The sequence below is a fragment of the Carya illinoinensis genome, chromosome 7 (genome assembly GCF_018687715.1).
Source record: "Carya illinoinensis cultivar Pawnee chromosome 7, C.illinoinensisPawnee_v1, whole genome shotgun sequence".
In the NCBI taxonomy this organism is placed as follows: Eukaryota; Viridiplantae; Streptophyta; class Magnoliopsida; order Fagales; family Juglandaceae; genus Carya; species Carya illinoinensis.
In genome coordinates, this window is record NC_056758.1 from 37,089,405 (window position 1) to 37,110,321 (window position 20,917).

At 38.0% G+C, this 20,917-nt stretch overlaps 1 protein-coding gene across 2 annotated transcripts in view; it reads right to left on the reverse strand.

Moving 5' to 3' along the window:
* LOC122315593 (rho GTPase-activating protein REN1-like) overlaps nucleotides 1-20,917 on the reverse strand; it is a 54,176-nt gene that overhangs the window by 29,226 nt on the left and 4,033 nt on the right. For both annotated transcript variants that reach the window (XR_006244066.1, XM_043131595.1), the window contains exons 6-14: nucleotides 15,331-15,401; nucleotides 15,123-15,201; nucleotides 14,812-14,905; nucleotides 14,099-14,218; nucleotides 13,441-13,518; nucleotides 11,160-11,215; nucleotides 10,991-11,060; nucleotides 1,361-1,445; nucleotides 716-959 (exon numbers count right to left, since the gene is read on the reverse strand). Coding sequence is in view for 1 of the 2 variants with exons in the window: in XM_043131595.1 (XP_042987529.1) it covers nucleotides 716-959; nucleotides 1,361-1,445; nucleotides 10,991-11,060; nucleotides 11,160-11,215; nucleotides 13,441-13,518; nucleotides 14,099-14,218; nucleotides 14,812-14,905; nucleotides 15,123-15,201; nucleotides 15,331-15,401 (897 nt within the window). In the remaining variant the exon portion in view is untranslated. The remainder of the gene's footprint in view (nucleotides 1-715; nucleotides 960-1,360; nucleotides 1,446-10,990; nucleotides 11,061-11,159; nucleotides 11,216-13,440; nucleotides 13,519-14,098; nucleotides 14,219-14,811; nucleotides 14,906-15,122; nucleotides 15,202-15,330; nucleotides 15,402-20,917) is intronic.

A 20,917-nucleotide genomic window follows, 5' to 3' on the forward strand; every position in this document is an offset into this window, starting at 1 on the left:
AAAAAGCCCAACATATCATGTGTATGTGTGTATTTAATGATCATTTTCATGAACTTCCTTTTATTGTTCATTTTCGTTGTTTTGATGTTTTCATTGATAGCAAATACTAATCTGTTGTACTTCTATTTCATATGACAACTTTCTTATTCATGAATTTGTATGGGTTGAGAATAAATTATAATGTATCATAGGAGTGTATTGTTTTGCTAGTCTGGCTCAACCTGAGAAAAATCATGGCTCCACCCCTATTTGCTAGCACAAAATCAGACTTTGTGGGGTTAAGAGTAAGGAGAACAAAAATAAAAGAAAAGGGAAAAAGGAAAAGAGGATAAAAAATGCATCTTCATGGGTGGAATACCCGAACTAGTATGAAAGAGAATAAAAGATAAGAACAAAAGAAGAAAAATAAAATATTTCTATGGAAGTTGTGTTTGGTAATTATTCTAAAATTATCTCTCACCTCTGATCTATTTTGAAGAGCTCATATGGAGTTTATTAGTCTCAAATAATATTTGAATGATGATAAACAAGAAAAAGAACATCATCGGAATTCATAGATCATTAGGACAATTCATAGGTAAAAAACCTGATTATGGTAAAACCATGTATCATATATTAGCACACATTCATGTGTGGGTGCATGAAGGGAGTGAGAATATTATTATAGGAAACCATGTCTAAAGCAACTGTGAGTGAAAAAGATAATAGAACTTACCCTGAATATGTTATCATACTCCTCTAATAATGTAATAACTATCGCTTGAGCATGGTTAGCTGCAGCAGCTGCTTGCAGAAGTTGTGCAGAACCATCACCACCAACATCAAAATCATGTTCAATTTCACAGTCACCAGCTAATAGTGGACGCAGAAGCAAGGGTGCCATGCACGCGGCAACGGCTGAGGAGTTCATTCGATTCTCAGCTTTGTGAGAAGCTACAGTTTGCATCATCACAAGTACTCTGAATGGGGGCAAAATAAACAAACTAAAACATAGAGAAATGCAACTAAATGCAAAAATATTGCATGGTAAAACTAGTGAGAGCATAGTTGTCAGATGGGGAAAAGAAGGGGGAAAAAACCAAAGGAAAATATAGTATATTGATATCTATTAGTGTCAGCGCACGTGTCTGCATAGTTGTGCATGTGTGTGCGTGCATCAATTTCCAAAAGCACAATGAACATTGATAGTGAAAATAAAGCATTAAAGTAAAGAAGAAAACAAGCATTTCAAGTTTGAAACAAGAAATAAATATAATGACAATTATATTATGAATATAAAAAAATGAGATCTAAATAATCAAGCATAAACAGATATACATTAAAAATATAGAAATAATAATAAAAGTAATGTATCAACTACCTCTGCAATAAATGACGATTAGGCTCTGGGAATGTCTCAAATATCGCAGAACGTATAGCATTGACTCTAACACCACGATCAGTTCCTATTCATGGTAAAGTAGTCCAATGATGAAATATATGAAAAACGAAGCTTAGAAAGATTACCAGATGTATCATACAAACACCTGAACGTGGTGTAACATAAAAATGGTGTATAAATTTTTTCCTTGGTAATAAATCTAACAAAGCTGAAACTCAGCTATGGCGAGAAATTCAGATGCATCGTTAGAAAATTACAGATCAGTCACCAAATCAAATTGCTTGATAAGGTACAGCTCGCATTCACATGACATCTTCTAAAATTTGGTATGTCATTAAATTCTTCAGCACTTCACTTTTAGTTACACCTTGTCAGCTCCCTTCACAATCCCAATCAAGAAAACACAATTAAATCAGTAAAGACACCCCAATCTCAGCTGCTCCCTATATTTCACTAGTTCACTTTCTAGCCAAGAATGATATCTTTATAACTTAATGGCTTCGTCTTAAACTTGATATGTTCATTCAAGGCAAAAATTATAGACAAGCCCACCAGTAGATATTAATTTTCTGATAGCCCACTGCCATGTGACGTTTTTGCTTTTGATTAGAATCATTCTCCCTTTAATAACATGAAAGCACCAAAATCCAACTACAGTCCAATTGTAAAGGAGTATAGATTGTTTGATTGATGTATCTCAACAGAACTAAATACATCCCAAAATGATGATTGGTAAGATGTAGAAAATGGAAAAAGAGCAAAGAAAAAGAGCAACTTGTATAATCAAGAACTTAATAACAACAATAACCACAATATTTTACTAAATTGGCCCTAAAATGTTAAAACACTGTTTCAACAAGCAATGAAAATCAAACTGCTCATGACATCCACTTTATCTCTCAAATATGGAGAGCAGACAATGACCGGAAAAGATACATTCCTATCTTTTTTAGAGGTCTCACTGTATATAATGCATTTAAATTCTAACTAAATTAAATATGATCAGACAAATCCTACTAATGAAATACTTGAACAATCCTAGTAATAACTTTTAGTTTATAATAAAATTTCCTAAATGGTGTTAAACTTGCCAAATGTCCTTCCTGCAGTTTGTGAAACCTTATGGAGAAACATATATCCTTCTATATATTCAGAAGTTCTTATCATGAAGAAGGGGAGAGACAGGTATTAATCAACAAGCTTATATAAGTATGCGAAACAGAATTTCACATCCATGTCTTCTTCAATCTTGCAGAGAATAAAAAAATAAATTGATAAAGTATGATAAAAATAATTTACGGACTACATGAAAGATAAGGTGAAAAGGGAAGCATATACCTACTGCTAGATCAAATGCCTACTGTGCATATGGCCGAGGAAGTTTATAAAAATTAGTTGTTTCTTCATGTATCCTTTAGGTAAATTAACCTATATAATCTCCACCCATCAGAGAGTTCACTTATGGTCCAGATTTGTTCTCTGGCTTTCTTGAGCATCACACCAATAGTTTTAATTCCTATTCTACTGCAAACCAAGTTAGTGAGTGAGAGAGAGAGAGAGAGAGAGAGAGGTGATAAACCACAAAGAAAAAAGATAATTATTTTCATGGGAGACTAGTTTAAGTTAATAAATCCCAATGCTTCTAATTTTATATCCTCCCTCTCCAACTATTGGTATTCCACATATAAATATGAATTCTTAAGCATTCAATCAAATGTTGAAACAAGAGACACTAGCCTCTGTACATCCTGCCCCCCATCTTTTCTTTCTGAGATTGTTTAAGTGGAGATGGAGATTTGCTTAAGGCTCACAGAAATTCATCTAATGGCATCAGTTGCTACTATCTTCTTGTAGAAAGACCTTCATGTATCCTTCATAAAAATTGGCCTACATAATCTCCATTCATCAGAGAGTTCACTTATGATCCTGATTCATTCTATGGCTTTCTTCAGCATCACACCAGTAAGATTAATTCCCATTCTACTGCAAACTAATACATTGAGAGAGGGGGGAGGGGGGATGATAAACCACAGGAAAAAAAAAAAAAAAGATAATTAGTTTCATGTGAGACTAGTTTAAATTAATCAATTGATTCAATTCCAATGTTTTTTAGGTAAGGATAAAGATTTCTATGTTAATACCCTTTCTCTCCAGCTAATAGTATTCCATATATAAATATGTAATTCTTAATCATTCTGTTACATCTTGTTACACATTCAGTCAGTTGTTTAAACAAGAGAGACACTAGTATCAATACATCCCCTCCCCACCCTCTCTTTCTAAGGTTGTTTAAGTGAAGATAGAGAATTCTCAAGGCTCACGATTCATCTAATAGTACCAATTGCTATCTTCTGGTAGAAAGACCTCCATTGTCTACCAAACAAGGAAAAAAATCCCACAATTTTAGAGTAATTAGCTAATATATATGTAGATCTCTGCACACCTTTCTCATCAATAGATAATCGTTTTATTATGGCAGAAGAAAATAAAAAATGCATGTAAAAGCGTGTATGAGAAATTATGAGAGCAAGATCCAAATAAATTGAAGACACAATTCATCTAATGGTATACATTGCTATCTTCTGGTAGAAAGAACTATATTTTCTGCCAAAAGAAAAAGATAATTCCATGAAATTTCTAAATAAATTGTCTAAAGTGGTTTAAATTAGCAGATGTTGCACATAAAGTTTCTCTTCTCATGGTCTGTAACACCCTACTCCCCACAGTTAAGAAAGACATTATTTTTTTTAGAAAATCACCAGAGCTGGAATGTTTCTACTGAACCTGGCTTAAAAAAAGTTTTATTCAAGAGGAAGTGCCAAGTATTAAGATTCCTCATAATAAATAGAGTCGTTTTGTATTAACCTACTAAAATCATAAATGAGAGTACGCAGAAGCATTTACTAAAATTTCTCAAAGTACGTGCAATAAAAATCAAAACTTAAAATCTCTGTACATGATCTAGGCCACTATCACGCCTCCCTGGACTAAGTCCCATCCTACAGCTCTACCTTCATAAATATTTTGACATAGGGTGGTTTAAAAACATAAAACAACTAAAATGAGTCGATGACTCGGTCAAAAACTCATCATAACGTAAACATACTTAAAATAAGATTTTTCATAAAATATTTCATGTCAAGAACTTAAAATCATGACTGTTCATACGTATGCTATGACATGAATGACTTATCTTCCTTATCATACTAGCCTACACACTTAACCCTATGTGCAAGGTTGTGCATCGGCCCCACATCCCGTGGTCGCAAAGGAAGCCACTAATAGTATTCTAGCATACTATGGTGAACCAAGCTTAGCTTTATGGCTTGTACATCCAACCATAAATCACATTGGTACCATGCATCTAAATGGTCATCTGATTAATTGTTTTGAGATTATTTTACACTTGATCTTATAAAAACTTACATGTCTTATGCAACATGAGATGCTGATACATACATAACTATAATATGCGGAATAAAACATAATGAATGACGTACTTGCAAATATCATGACATGCGTGGTATATAAACATTGGCTTTCAAAGAACTGGTTTTAATAATAATAATATATATAACTAGCTAACATATACTAATCCTAATTTATGATCAAGCTACTTACCTCATAGAGTTAATCCAATATTTCCAACATGAAATCGATCACGTGAACTAGAATGAGAGAGAAAATGTGTGAGATTTTGTGAGAGGAATGAGGCAGTCGGCTATTGGCGTGGTGAATGTAGGACACGCACGGTGCTGGACTGGGTATCTTAGGTTCGGCCGCTGCACTTATGGAGGTTTATGGTTTTTTCCAAATAATACACGGAAGAGAGATATTTATAAGGAGATTTGGCAGAAGGTGCTGACAAGTTTGAGTTGGACTTGGTTAATAAATGTAATGACACTAATCTGCTGAACGCTTAGTTGGGAACATCTAAGAAGAGAGTTTGAATTTAAAAACATGATCTAGCAGTTCATTCAATGTAAGATTTGGCAGTGATTGAGAGTCCGTATGGGATTTCAATCAATGATGGTTTTAAATTGAAATAAATTTTTAATGGCCGATCTTTAAATTCTAAAATGAGTCTAACTCGTTCAATAATAAATGAGATTTAACATAGTTATTGAACCTAATTAAAAATCCTAATCAATCTTAATAATTTATCGCTCGTAGACTTATCCAATAAGACCTATAATTTAGACCCAATAAAAATTATCAATATTCTGACTTTACAATTTTGGGCCGGGTAGTTACATGGTCAGACTAGGGCGCTACAAGAACTGGTCAAACCGATTGAGCCCTACTCAGACCGGCCGCTGGAGCTTCAAATAGGCCGAAACCGGCGTAGAACCAGTCTGCCGGCATTAGTTTTTTGTCAAAACTGATGTCCAGTGGTTCGGTCCCAATTTGAGGTTGAACCAGACCGCTGAACCGACTGATAGGATAAAATATATATTTTTTAAAAAATTATACATATATGAACAACGCCATTTCACTTAAGTGAAACATCGTAGTTTTAGGACTTATTATTTGAAAAAAAATATATATATAAAGGAAATGGAACCGTTTCACCCTAGGGTTAAAACACCCCACGTGTCCCCAGGCAATCTCCCATTCCAACAACAGCACAGTGAGTCTCCCCTCTCCACTCCGTCAAGTCCGTGTCCCTTAGCCGTCGCCGTTCCCTCTGTCCCTCAATCGTGGCCCGTGACTCCGTGTATTAAGAAAACCCCCCTACAAGCAAGGCTAGTGGCATGCCATCCAGGGCACGACACTAGCCCGTGCCTTGCAGCACCAACTCCCAGGCCACCTGCCTGAGCCATGTGGAGTCAATACCCAGGCCACCTGCCTGGGCCATGCAGCATCAGCGCATGACACCATGTTGTGCCCACCAGAAAACCAACGCATAGCACCATGCCATGCTTGTCAGCAGGCCATGCACGACACCATGTCGTGCCCACTAGCAGCCATGAGCCAGACCAGCCCAACCGTGGGCCATGATTCACACTAGGCCATCCATGGGCCATTGGGCCATTGCATGTCATGGCCACCATGGTCCATGCGAGTTTATTTTATTGCTTTCATTTATTTTTAATTATTTTTTATTAATTATTTTTCAAGGGACCTTTCGGAGGTTTCCACTTTGTAATCTCTATAAATGACTCATAGTCATTTCTTTTACATTTTTTGACAATTTCCCTAGAGGATGGCTATTTGTTCTTGTTCTTATTTTCGATGCTTATGCACTTGGGCTACTTGGGTGCAATCCATGGACCCCAAGGAGATGATCACTACCTTGCAATACGTGAATAGGTTTGATTCATTTTATTCAATATATGAGATATTTCCTTTCAACATTGTGCAATTCGTAAATTGATGTTGAGTTGAGTTTCATTGTGTTCTTGCCTATGCATGCGTGTTTATCAATTTTCCATGGTATTCATATATTTTCTTGCATAATCCCATCTCCCAAACACCATACACGCCAACCATATTGCCAAAGCCTACCTTCCATATTCGGATCACCATAAGTCAAGCCATCTTCCATTCATCCCTTGACCTAGCCGAAATCCAACTTTCCATATAGGGATTCCTAAACTTTAAGAACCCTAATTGCCTTCCATATCCATATCCCTTAATCTTTGGTGATTGGTCATACTTACCATATTTGATCTCTTAATTCTAAGAATCACCCTAGAATTACTCAATCATCTAATCAATCCATTCCCTCTTACCATAGCCGAAATACCAAGCTAAATTGCCTCCTACAATTTAGGAAACACTCTTCCATCCAAACCCTAGCTTCAATCATCATCCAAATCCTAATTACACCACAAGTGGCGCCAACTCCAAGAACACTCATTCTAGTCGTGCCTCTTACTCAAGTCCTTGAGTTCATCACTTAGATCACCCTTTACATCACCATCATGCACGATTCCATCACTAAACACCCAAACCTCCATTAACCTAGGGACCCATCATTGCCACGTGAAAGACCAAGCAAGAGGCTAGCATCTTCAGTCATCACAAGGAGAATCGAGGCGAGAGGGCTTAGTGTTTAGGGACTAGACCGAGGTCCCTAACACACCGCCACATGCCAATGGTTTTCTCAAAGTGGGATTTTGATCCCACTTGATCCCTTTTAAAAAAATAAAAAAAATTATTGTTTAGATTTCGCATTTCCCACGGTGTACTAGGCAAAATCATTAATTCATTTCCCACTTACATAATACATATTGTCATATTATTTATTGTTTAAATTGTATTTGTGTATGTGCAGGGATTGAAAATTTTTGAATCAACATATTGGACTGTGAACTTGAAGAGTGAACAGTAATCCGAGATCCACTGTGAGTGTTCTTAGAGACTTGTAAAATTTTGTTGTAAAATTGGTTTGATTCTTGAAATAAATTGTGAGGTCGTGAACTTGCGAGCGAACTAAAATCTAGATTAGGGTCTTAGAGTTGTGATGTTTGCCATGTTGCAAACTAGTTGCTATTGTGTTGATTTTTATTCTTTGTTTGTTTTAATTTGTTCATTGTTGTGTAATTAATTATGTATTTAATTTTTCACATGTTAAATGGATTCTTCGTCAAGTCCAATTAATCTTGATTCAAATGAACAAACAATTAATTTGGGAGAGACCAAAACACCAAAATCCTCAAGTGCCCCTAAGAGTAGTACTTGTCCACTGCCTAAAAAACAGAAAGGGAAGGATCCGCCAATTGTTTGGGACCATTTTACAAAAGTTGAGAGTTGTCCCGTAGATGATCCTAAGGCCAAGTGTAATTATTATGACAAGATGTATGCTTGCCACTCAAAGAGGAACGAGACTTCAACCATGCAAAATCATCTATCTTCATATCCCAAAAATCCTCATAAACGTGGGCCTTTGGATAAATATCAAAAAACTTGGGCAGGTGAGGCAACCGAAGAGTGGGTTAGAGAGAGTAATAGTGTGGTAAGGAATCTTGTAACCCACAAATATAGTGAAGAAGCTGTGAAGTTGGCGATTGTGGAGAAGGTAATCATCAATTAATTGCCATTTAGAATTGTTGAAGGGCAATGATTTAAGGAAGATGGTTTGGTTGCTTGAAATTAGATTTAAGTGTCATGTCGTGTCACGGTTGCAAGAAATTGTATGAAACTGTTTGCATCAAAAAAGACCAAACTTAAAAAGTTGTTTAAAGATAGGGGAATCAGGATTTCATTAACTACCGATATATGGACATTAGTACAAAATCTTAATTATATGTTCCTAACTATACATTTCATTGATAGTGATTGGAAATTGCAAAATAAAATCATTAATTTTTGTTTGATCCCTAATCATCGAGGGGATACTATTAGGAGATATATTGAGTCGTGCCTCATTTATTGGGGCATTGATGAGATATTTATTATTAATGTTGATAATGCTAGCTCAAATGATACTACAATTTCATATTTGAAGCATTTTTTGACAGGACATGTGTTGGGGGGAAAGCATATGCACATGAGATGTGCTCATATTTTGAATCTTATTGTAAATGAGAGTTTGAAGAAGTGTAATGATGCAATCACAATAGTTAGAAATGCGGTTAGATATGTGCACTCCCCTTGCAAGATTAGACAAGTTTAAGAAATGTGCAAAGAAAGAAAATTGATTATAAAAAAATGTTTTCCCTTGATGTGCACCCGATGGAATTTATCTTACATGATGTTGGAGGAGACTGAGAAATTTGAGAAGGCTTTCAGACAGATGGAGAGTGAGGATTAAAATTTTCTCTCTTACTTTAATGATGAACACATAGGACCTCCTAGAGTTGAGGAGTGCGAGACAATGCTGGTTTTTGTGAAATTTTTTAAGATGTTTTATGATACCACTTGTCGAGTTTCTGAAACTTTATATGTGACAGAAAATACCAATTTTTTGGAGATTTGTATGCTCCAAAAAGAGTTGGTAAGGCTGAGTGAGAGTGAGAATAGTTATTTGATGAATATGGTCATAAGCATGAGAATTAAATGTGATAAGTATTGGGGTATTAGATAGGATGGACTTGTTGTTACTGATTGCAGTTATGCTTGATCCACGTAATAAGTTGGGGCTTCTTACTTTTTACCTAAAAAAAATTCATGACGAGACTCAAGATGAACAGTTGGTGTCGAGTATGAGACAGTTATTAGGAGACTTGTATGCAGAGTATAATGCTACGTTTGGTTCTACCTCAATTAGTCGAGAACATGTGACTGCTCTGACATCTGTACCCACAAAAGATGATGAATACAATCATGAGTCACAATTTTTTTATGAGTGGTTGGTAGCATCTTCCGCCTCAGGATCTATAGTTGCCAAAACAGAGGTGGACCGGTATTTATCATATGATTGTGAGGCATTCAACCCATCTTTTGACTTGTTGAACTGGTGGAGAATTAATGAGCTTAACTATCCTATACTTGCAAGGATTGCACGAGACTTATTAGCCATACTTGTTTCCACAGTTGCATCAGAGTCACCATTTGGTACAAGAGGTCGTGTACTTGATCCTTTTCAAAGTTCACTAGCTCCGAGAACTGTTGAGACACTTATTTGTACTCAGAATTGGTTGCGACATCTGTCAACGCCAATTGATATTCGAGATTCCATGGATAATGTGGAAAATTTTGTGGTAGAATCTGGGAATGTTTTTCTCATTTAATTTCCATATTCATTTACTATTATAATTTAATTTAATTTCTTTTTCATTTAATTCATTATCCAAATTTATTAATATTTCATGTTTTAATCTTATTAATGTTTTTATATAGAGTTAGGAGCATCGGGCGTCACGACTATTGATGACTGAAAACTGAAGACTACTTTGGAATGAAGATTTAGAGATTTAGCACAATTTTATTTTAATCTAGAACAATTTTTGCTTACTTGCTTAAGACAATTTGTTTTTGTTTGTAATGGGTATTAAACATCTAGTGGAGCTTTTTTATGTATTTTTAGTTATCTAGTAATTAGTAAAGTATTATTAGTAGTATATATTTAGTAGTTACTAGTTAGTAATAGTAAAAATGACATTAACATTATAATGAATTTAAACAATAAAATGAATTTAATAAATTTAGTAAAAGAAAAGGCCCAAAATGTTAATTATCTTGAATGATGAATTGAGTGTACGGAATTGTGTAAAAAAAGGTACTGAATTGGGTTAAAAAAAGGCCCAAAATGTATGGCCCAAACCGAGAAACCAACCGTGAACCGGCCAGTTTCACCCCCCCCCCCCTTACACGGTCGGTTTTCCCCGCCCAAAAAAACTCCTTGGTTGGTCGGTTTCGGCCCAAGAACCGGCCATGTCGGTTTACAGCCCTAGGTCAAACTCTTCTTTTAAACCAATACTTAATACTTAAGAAAGTGAGCACCTCCAGCCAGTTCTCCTAAATGCTCAATAGAATTTGTGGTGTCACAAAGGTAGCTATCCCCAACACTTCCCCCACTAAATGCTTATAATTTAATGATGCACTAAAAACATTTTCAAATCATCTTTTGTTTTAGCACTGTATTTTTTATGAAGTATAAATAGGCCAGCAAGCAAAGAAGAAACAAGGATGCTGCAAAAAACAGTTGATTAACAGACTTACGACATGCTTTTAACAATGCATTGCAGCAAGATGCAGGAATCGGAGAAGACGGCAACTCCCGGAGGACATACTGGATATTGCAGGGAAGACAATAAATACAAAGAGCTTAGTTTAGTTGTATACTGTAACCTACATGACAATTCATTTTCCTGTGACTATAAAGAGATACCTTGACACAATCAGCAACAACATGTGGATCCTCCTCTGGAGAAAACTCCATTTTTCCTAAATAAAGCAAAAACCATTCAGAGATGAAGTAATATTCAACCAAAAGTCAAAATGAATCTCAAGCGTGAAACTACCATGCAACTATGATTTCTTCAATTGTAATACAATGCAGGCAAGATTTTATTAGATTTTCTCTTTTCATTCATTTTCATCTTGTCATGACTATTTCAGATTTTTATACAACTACCTTTATATCCACTGAAATTGTAACGTCTTGGATTGGTTAAGTCCCACATTGGGTGGGTGAATTACGATAAAGGTGCAAGAGTCCCAAGTCCAACATGGTTCTTTACAAGGTGAAATTGAGATTATAATGATTCTAAGGAATTTTAACTGTAACTTTAACTAGTTCTTTTGGAATACAGTGCAGACTACCGCTTTTCTCAGTTCATTTCAAATGGCATCAACATAAATAAAAGTTAGGCTCCACACGTTCCAGTGTAAGGATGAATTTGAAAAAATAAAATAAAATTTGGCTCCACATGTTCCAACGTAAACAGAGAATTTTTCAATAAAGTTTCTTTCAGTTACGTTGAGCCTTTTACATTGAAACATAAATGTATTTGTTACACTTATCTTGTCTACATTGCAGCAAAACCAGTACACCTTCGCCCCCCCTGCCCAAACAAAATCATGCCCATTATGCAGCAATACCAAAACAGATTTGCACTCCTGCCATTATCATGAGCAACTTATTTTAGAAGTGCAAAGACAAACTACTATTTAAGAAAGGGACACAAGCACCAAATCACAAGACACATTCACCTCCATGAATGTCCACAAAAAGTATCGACATTAATCCAAAAGTCTAAGTTTAAGAGACTACAGAAATTGAAGAGATCTAGTAGGGATGGGGGTAAGGAAGGAGTGAAACAGTAGTGATGTTGATGCAAAGGAGGTCGTATGTTATATCGAATCTGTAAAACTGGTGGTTTTTGTGACAACCACTAACTCAGCTGGCCTCAAATTGAAGATGGAGGGCTTGTGTTTCAGAATCCAAATCAACCCGGTCAGAGCTTTCTAGTTTGACCGCTTTTTGGAAAGAATCATCACCAGCATGGCCATGGATCTCAGGAAAATGGCAGGTGTAGGGGCCCCAAAAAAAAAAAAATTGAAGCAGAAGCTTGAAAAAGGGAGAATAAGAAAAGAAAAAAGGAAGAAGGGACTGAGTCCACAGTCTAAAGAAGAAGATGGAGCATGGGGAAAAAGAGAAACGTCTAAGAGAGAAAGCAAGGAGAAAGGAGAAGAGAAAAGAGACCAGTAGGAAAGAGATGAAGCTAGGGCAAAAGTGAGAGGAAGAAGAGAGAAAAGAGGGGGAGGGGAAGACAAAATCAGTCTAAACAATATATTCCATTTCAAAATATATATCTCCATTGGAGTACAAAGAACCCTTAAATAGACTAAGGAATGCCATAATTCAATTATGACTTTGTAGCAAGGAAAAGGAAGAAGAGAAAAGAGGCCAGTAGGAAAGAGAGACGAAGCTAGGGGAAAAGTGAGAGGAAGAAGAAAGGGGGAGAAGAAGAGAAAATCAGTCTCAAAAATATATTCTTCCAAAATATATATCTCCATTGGAGTACAAAGAGCCTTTAAATAGACTAAGAAATGCCATTATTCAATTATGACTTTGTTTCAAATGAAATTCTAAACAAATAAAATTCCTAATCATTGCTTCTATGACTGGGCAATCCTAATTGGACTCTAAAATTTAAAATGACAAACTTTTCTAAAATAAAAGATAAGGCAAAGTGTTCAACTAAATAAACTAAAACTCTATTTTTTATTCATTTAACATCAGGATGGAAGATGGAAAGTGATGCGTTTTGGTGATTATGGGAGATGAAAGAGAGAAAAAGGGGTGCAGTCTTCGTTAACTTTGCAGTGCAAGTCATTTCCTTCCACTTTGAGTGAATTTTTCACTGACCAACATTTTTCAGTCACATCAAACATAGAAAACTGTATTTTCAGACAATTATGTATGTTGAAACAAATGGACCTTTAGTTACTGTCCAATTCACATCCCTTGGGGTAGCCAATGGCCAATTCGCCTGCCTGGAATATGCACTATGCATCCGAAAAGGGTAACAGGTACTCATGATCTAAAGTTGAAAAATACCTTTCATGCAAGACATAATGACCAAAAATCAAATCTACACAGCTGGATTTAGTTATGAACATAAGACGAAAGTTAGTCAAGCACTCATACATACAAACAGGCCCACCTTGCTCATATTCCCAAACTCGACGTTCAACGTCATCAACATCTGCAGCTTGTCGCAAGATCCCTTCTACTTTGACCCCTGTTAATGCTTCGATTAAATCCACATAAACAAGTAACAAACAAACATGTATGCCTGTTGAAGAGTCCCACAAATTTACAAGAGCTAGTTAACTACAGACCCAAAAGTGAGAGCTTTAACTTAAGAAACTAGTAGGAGTAAATGTGGCAGATGAAAATATAGTATGCTGCAATGCTTATTCAATCTTGCAAGCCATTGTTGGTTAAATGAAGAAAAAATAGCTTCACTCTTCCAAAGTCAAATCATATATGCATGGTTTCCGCACGAGACTTCTAGGAGTAAGACGAAATTATTTAAAAGCTAAGTGAAAGTATACTTGTATAGTGAAACAAGATGCAGTCCTGATAAGTTTTTTGGTGACCAATACAGTCCTTACATAGATTATAACCCAACCAAACATATATCCGGTACTTATACAACATTCGAGAATATTCATACATTGCAAAAAGTCGTATACAATTATCAACAATTTTTATAATGGCATGAAAATGAAATATTCATTAGAAAGTAATTTACTTGAATTCACACAAAGTACCACCGAAATAATATCCAAAAAAATAAAGAAAAAGTCCAGACCCACCATACTCTTCTATAAACCTTAGGGATTTTTCCAAAAAAGATGGAGCTCCATCAACGTCTTCCAAAGCAAGCAAAATGGACCTTCCAACAACTGAAGATTTGACAGATTGCCTATCCTTCACTACAAAGAAATAAAGCAAATATCAATTATCTTTATAAATTTATAAGCGAATAAAAGAAGGTAAGATATCCAAGTTCCAAGTTCAAAACAGTAAGCCCTGTCAATTAATGAACAATGTCTTAGATACCAGACACGAATGTCTTCAAGAACTTTCATGCTTAATAAATCAACCAATTGAAAACACTACTGAAACAAAGTAAACAAAATCAAATAGAGAACTATTAAGATGAGGAAAATAGATTAAGAAAATAACATAATTTATAAATAATAAAGTATTTCGGTGGTAATAACTACAACCAGAATTTCAAGGATAATAAACAGATTTTCCTATATTTATCTCTTCCTATCATGTTGTCAAATTAATCTAAAAAATCTCAGCCTAACCATTGGAGACCACATAGACATACTAACTTGACATAAGCAAAGGTAATGTTACATTTCGATAATTCTTATACCAGAAACTACGTTTTTTAAGCTACACCACCTTCTCAGAGAGAATGCACTCCATTAGTACAAAAACGTAAGCATAAAGTTAAGCATACATTGGCCAAAAGAATTAACAACTGAATCAGTCTGGTCATTCCTGAATATACCGTTTTGCCCCATCACATGAGCGGCACTTGGTGCTTGAGCCAAAGCATTCTCAAGCGCAGCCTTCCACTCATATAAATCGTCCAGTGTTTCAGCCTGATGAAAAAGCCATATGTCAGGCATACCTCAGGAGCAGATAGCATACCTCAAGTAACATGCCTGAGTTACTCAAATGATCATTTGATCTACAATGCACCAAGCTATCTCTGAGATGCTCAACAATGCAAAATGCACCAAACTGAAAAACCATTGAAGTAAGGCAAGCCTTTTGGCAAGAAGATATATATAAACAAGAACCCTGCAGGGGAAGAACCTTAAGTGTGAAAGTTTTTCCATCACGACCATCAGGAAACAGCACAGTCAGGAGTTTTTTATCTGCTTTGGCCTCCACACTAAATCAATGAAATGAAGTGTGTTAAAGGTTAGTAATGTTTTCCATTTCTGTAATGGTAGCAATCATGAGAAGGGAGCCAGAAAATTGAATAGAATAAAACTATAAATTATTTAAGAAAGAAAACAACCTGCCTGAATTGTTGAGGTCAATACCACCAAGAGTCAAGTTCACTTCACTCCCCTTTTGAGGGACGGCATTCTGAGAAGTAGAAAAATAGAAATTGAAGCCCATTAAGACCTTAATGAAGTACAGTTGTTGACCCATATTCATTGACCATTTAATTCAGCTACTGCTTTATACTCCTGACTTCATATAAAACTTAGGCTTAAGGAATTCAGATTTCCTGTGATGATTCCCCTCTAAATAAAACACCAAGGAGATCTGATACACCACCAAGGAGATCTGATACACCAAGTCATAGTATCGAACATATATATTTACCGTTATTATATTTAAAGTTGATTTTTTTAGCAGTTATTTTGCATTTTTCATCCTACAACAGAAAGGGTATTTGAAATCATTGCTATGAAGTGCATGAAAAGCCTCATGCTTGAAAACCCCTTCATGTCTATAGATCATATTTTTCTGTTTTATGGTGTACCATACCAAAATAAATTTCTTTTCTACTCCTTAAAACTATAGTGAAAAGATAATTTTTGTGCCCACAAAGAATGGAAAGAAGATTGCTAGTACAGTTTCTAATTAGCAGGTGTCCAATTAGGTAGATCATCTAAAAGAAGATAGTCGGACCACAGAAACATGGAATGATACCAAGAGGGAAAGAGAAAAGGGTAAGGAAAGGCGACTATATAAAATGATGCTCAGCCGTCTCTGGCACCAACTTGTTGCTTTCAAGTAGAATCTAACTCCAATCTTTCAGGTCTTCACATAACTAGTTTCTCTCTCTAAAATTTCTCTCTCCGTACAAGTGCATATTTTTTGCTTTTCTTTTTCATGTTCTGCCGTCGGGGATTGTTTTTAGTTGATTTTAACGTCGTCGGGAGGTAGGATGGGATTTAGGCGGAGTTTGTGATAGACACTAAGCTTTTTTCAGTTGTGAGAGAGGGTGGCTTGATTCGCATTACTGAGAGAGGAAGGAGGTTTAAACAAGAATTATTGCTTGGACTGGGGACTGTGCAATGGCTAGGTGGAGCTCTGGAGGGCTGTGTGATAGATAGAAGAGAAGATTTCTTTTCATCTAGGAGGGAGGGTCACCGGAGTTTTATCATTCAAAGGTCCTCAAATAGTCGTGGTCGTTTCGTTAAGGTGGCGGTGTATGGTGATGGGGGACGAAACTGTTGCATTATTGTCCCTGAAGAGGAAGGTAGTAATGGCTGGAGTAAACTGCGAGAGGCACTGAGGGAGAATTTGCAGATGGTGAAAAACAGCCATGGCAAACCTGGTGAAGCTTTGAAGAGAGGGGGTGATAAGGTAAATTCTTACAGAGAAGCTTTACTGAAGGAGGGGATGCATGCGGGGTTAACTGGTGCAGGAAGGGGTACTGTGCAGCAAGCCCCTAGAGATCAGTCTAGGGAGACAGAGAGTGGCAGAGACGTGAGGGAGTTTTTGTCTCTGGTACGTGATATGCAGGAACAGTTGAGGATGGTGCAGGAGGAGATGTCCTTGGTGAGGAAGTTGGTCGAGGCTTTTAAGGAAGGTGTGGAAACAGTGAGTTTTAGGGGTAGCAACTTAAGGAGGGCAGGAGGGGAATCAGGCTGGAATGAGGGATCGGGCTGGGCTGGTCGTGGGCCAAAGCCCATGGATCATAGGAGTGACAGAAGTCATATGGGGAAGGGTTGGAATGGGTCTTAGGTGGGCCGGCCCTGGGCTGGGCCCGGGCCCCAATTGAAGACCTCGGCCCCGGCAAGAATGGGCACTGGTCATGGGTAACCAAACGGGTAACGGGTCAGGAGGTGGTCTTCTACCAGAAACATCGTCACGACAGCAACAGAATCAACCGGCCGACCAACAGACCACGACGACGACGCCATCTGACCAACAGTTGCTAGCAGAAGCCGCATCCACCAAAAACCCTGTTGATACGATGAGCAACCAGTAGCAGATCACTGTGCAGAGTACCGAGATGACACCGACGGTGGTTCCTTCTCCACCCCGATAGCATCAGAACATGTTGGTAGATCATCAAACGGCGACGAAGAGCCGGGAAGATTTTTCGGAGCTTTAGACCACACCGTTAGAGCCTCTGGTCATTCTCCCTTCATCACCAAGTGGCTGTTCTCCTAGGGGGTCTGTGCAGAACCGGCTGACGGGGCATGGGGAGGAAGGTGGAGGTCCGGCGAGACCATTAGGGGTAAACTGTGATATCGTAATGGTGGAACATAGTGAAGGAGGAGAAGAAGAGGATTCGGCCAGTGATCTTTTTCTATCCGATGAAGAGAGTTCTCAAAGGCTCTTACAGGAGATTAATGAGCATGAAGGGGAAGCGGGTTTAGAGATTGGAGAAGTGAACTTGGAGGGGCAGAAGGAATTTAGGATACAGAATCCAATTCCTCTTAACTGTATGTACCCGGATCCATCTAGTGTTTCAGATTGGGTGTTCCAAACAGTGAATGATATAAAGGACATGGTGGGACTAAAGTGTGAAGGTTATGAAGAGCAATTCATGGCATTACTCACCACCATTGAAGTGGGTCATCAACAATAAAGGAAAACGGGGTCCAAGAAACAGCAGGAACTCAATAGGCTAACATGGTCCATGAATTCTGAAGGTAGCTCAAGTAGAGAGAGGTCAAAAGGGAAGGAGCTGGCTTACTCCAATAAATGAAACCAAAAATTCTATTGTGGAATGTTCGGGGTCTAAACGATGCCGGTAAGCGGCTTCAAGTAAGAAACTTACTACGTGGTTGGAAGCCGGACATTGTTTGCTTACAGGAAACGAAATTGAAAATAGTCAATACAAAAATAATAAGTATATGGGGTTGCGTTCATGTCGATTGGGTGTATTTGGTAACTAAAGGAGCCTTAGGAGGAGTGTTGGTGATGTGGGACCAACGGATGGTGGAGAAAGTGGAGGAGGCAGTGGGGTTGTTCTCAGTGGCATGTTCTTTTAGGAGTGTGATCGATGGGTTTATGTGGGCCTTTGCAGGTGTTTATGGACATAACGCAGATAGTGACCGAAGACTTATATGGGATGAACTAGCTGGATTACACTGCTGGTGGGATCTTCCTTGGTGCATAGGCGGTGATTTCAATGTAACAAGATTCTCAAGCAAGTGTTTTGGAAATAGACGAATGTGTCCAGCAATGTCAGATTTCTCGGAATGCATTTCTGAGTTGAACCTAGTGGACTTACCACTAGCGGGGGGCATATACACATGGGCGAATAATCAGACATGGTCTAGATTAGATAGATTTCTAATCTCTCCGAAATGGGAAATTCACTATCCATGGTGTGGCAGAAGAGATTGCCTCGGTTGTGCTCGGATCATTGGCCCATCATGCTGGACGGTGGGGGGATTCAAAAAAGGCGGCAACATTTTAAGTTCGAAAACATGTGGCTGCAAACTGAAGGCTTTGTGGAGAGGGTCGGACAGTGGTGGTTTTCATACCAGATTCAGGGTACTCCTAGTTTTGTTTTTGCTGGAAAGCTAAAGGCTTTAAAACAAGATCTAAAGTTTTGGAATAAGCAATCCTTTGGTAATATCGGGAACTCAAGAAAATAAAGCAGTGGGAGATACAAGAGCTAGAAAGGGTTCAAGAGTTAAGGCCTCTGAATCAAGAGGAACAAGCCCAAAAGTTAGCTTTGGTTGTAGAGCTCGAGAGGATCATCCTAATAGAAGAGATCTTGTGGAGACAGAAGTCTAGAGCTTTATGGTTGAAGGAAGGTGACCGTAGCACTAAGTTTTTCCACAAGGTTGCCAATTCTCACAGGCGATCCAACAATATTGAGATGTTGAAGATTGATGGGTCAGAGTGCAGGGATGTGCAAGTGATTAACAATCACGTGGTTAGTTTTTATGAACAATTTCTTACTGAGCAGGTGGGGTGGAGGCCTAAGCTAGATGGGTTGGCTTTTGAGTCCATTGGACCTTTGGACTCTAATCGCTTGGAGAGGCCGTTTGAAGAGGCAAAGGTGCTAGAAGTAGTAAGGAAAATGGCGAAAGACAAGGCTCCAAGTCCAGATGGGTACTCTATGGGTTTTTTCCAAACTTGTTGGGAGATCCTAAGGGAGGACTTAATGGAGGTGTTGCAGGAGTTTTATTCGTTTGGAAAGTTTGAGAAAAGCTTAAACGCCACTTTTATAGCCTTAATACCAAAAAGGGCGGGAGCGGAGGATATACAGGAGTTTCGCCCCATTAGCCTAGTCAATGGGGTCTATAAGATTTTATCCAAGGTACTGGCAAATCGCCTTAGTCAGATCGTTGGAAAGATTATTTCAAAGCCTCAAAATGCATTTGTAAAGGACAGACAGATCCTAGATGCAGTGCTCATCGCCAATGACTGCTTGGACAGTAGATTAAAAGCGGGTCATCCAGGGATTATATGTAAGCTAGACATGGAGAAGGCGTATGATCATGTTAATTGGGACTTTCTAATTGACATTTTGGGGAAGTGTGGTTTTGGGGAGAGATGGCGTACTTGGATCCGATGGTGCATTTCTACGGTGAAATTCTCAATCTTAATAAATGGAAGCCCTACTGGTTTTTTCAATAGCACACGAGGACTAAGACAGGGAGATCCGTTGTCCCCATTACTCTTTGTCATTGTAATGGAGGCTTTGAGCAGAATGATCTCAGTCCTTGTTGCAAATGGGCATATGACTGGTTACTTGATTGGAACCCCAGGAGGGGGTAGTATTAACATTTCTCATTTGTTGGTTGCAAATGATACCCTAATTTTCTGTGAGGCGAACCAACTCCAAGTTAGAGCACTGAAGGCACTCCTACTTTGCTTTGAGGTAGCTTCAAGCTTGAAAGTGAATCTGGACAAATCAGAGATGGTGCCTATTGGTGGTGTTCAGCGTCTAAGACACTTGGCGAATACTTTGGGGTGTAAGACTACTACACTCCCCATGACATATCCAGGCCTTCCGTTGGGGGCCCCCTTGAGAGTAGTTGCGTTATGGGATACAGTGATTGAGAGAGTAGAGCGACGTTTAGCAGGTTGGAAGAGAATGTACTTATCAAAAGGGGGTCGGGTTACGCTAATAAAGAGTACTCTATCTAACCTTCCAACATATTTTCTATCCCTGTTTCCTATTCCAGCAAGGGTGGCACTTCAAATTGAGAAACTACAACGGGACTTCTTATGGGGCGGAATAGGAGAGGAGTTCAAGTTTCATCTAGTCAGGTGGGAACAGGTTTGTAAGCCCATCTCAAGTTGGGGGGGGGGGGGGGGGGGGGGGGTGGGCATTAGAAAGCTGAGAATCTTTAATCAGGCGCTACTTGGAAAGTGGTTATGGAGATACCATAGAGAACCAGAAGCTCTTTGGAAGTTGGTGATTGAAAATAAGTATGGAGAATTATGGGGTGGTTGGTGTTCTAAGGAAGTGCGAGGGGCTCATGGTGTGGGATTGTGGAAACATATTAGACAGGGATGGGAGGTTTTCTCTCACTATGCGAGGCTTCGTTTAGGAGAGGGAAACATGATCAAATTCTGGTATGACACCTGGTGTGGTAATTGTGCGTTTAAGGATTTATTCCCGACATTATTTTTGGTTGCAAGCGACAAAGAGAAATCTGTGGCGGAAGTCA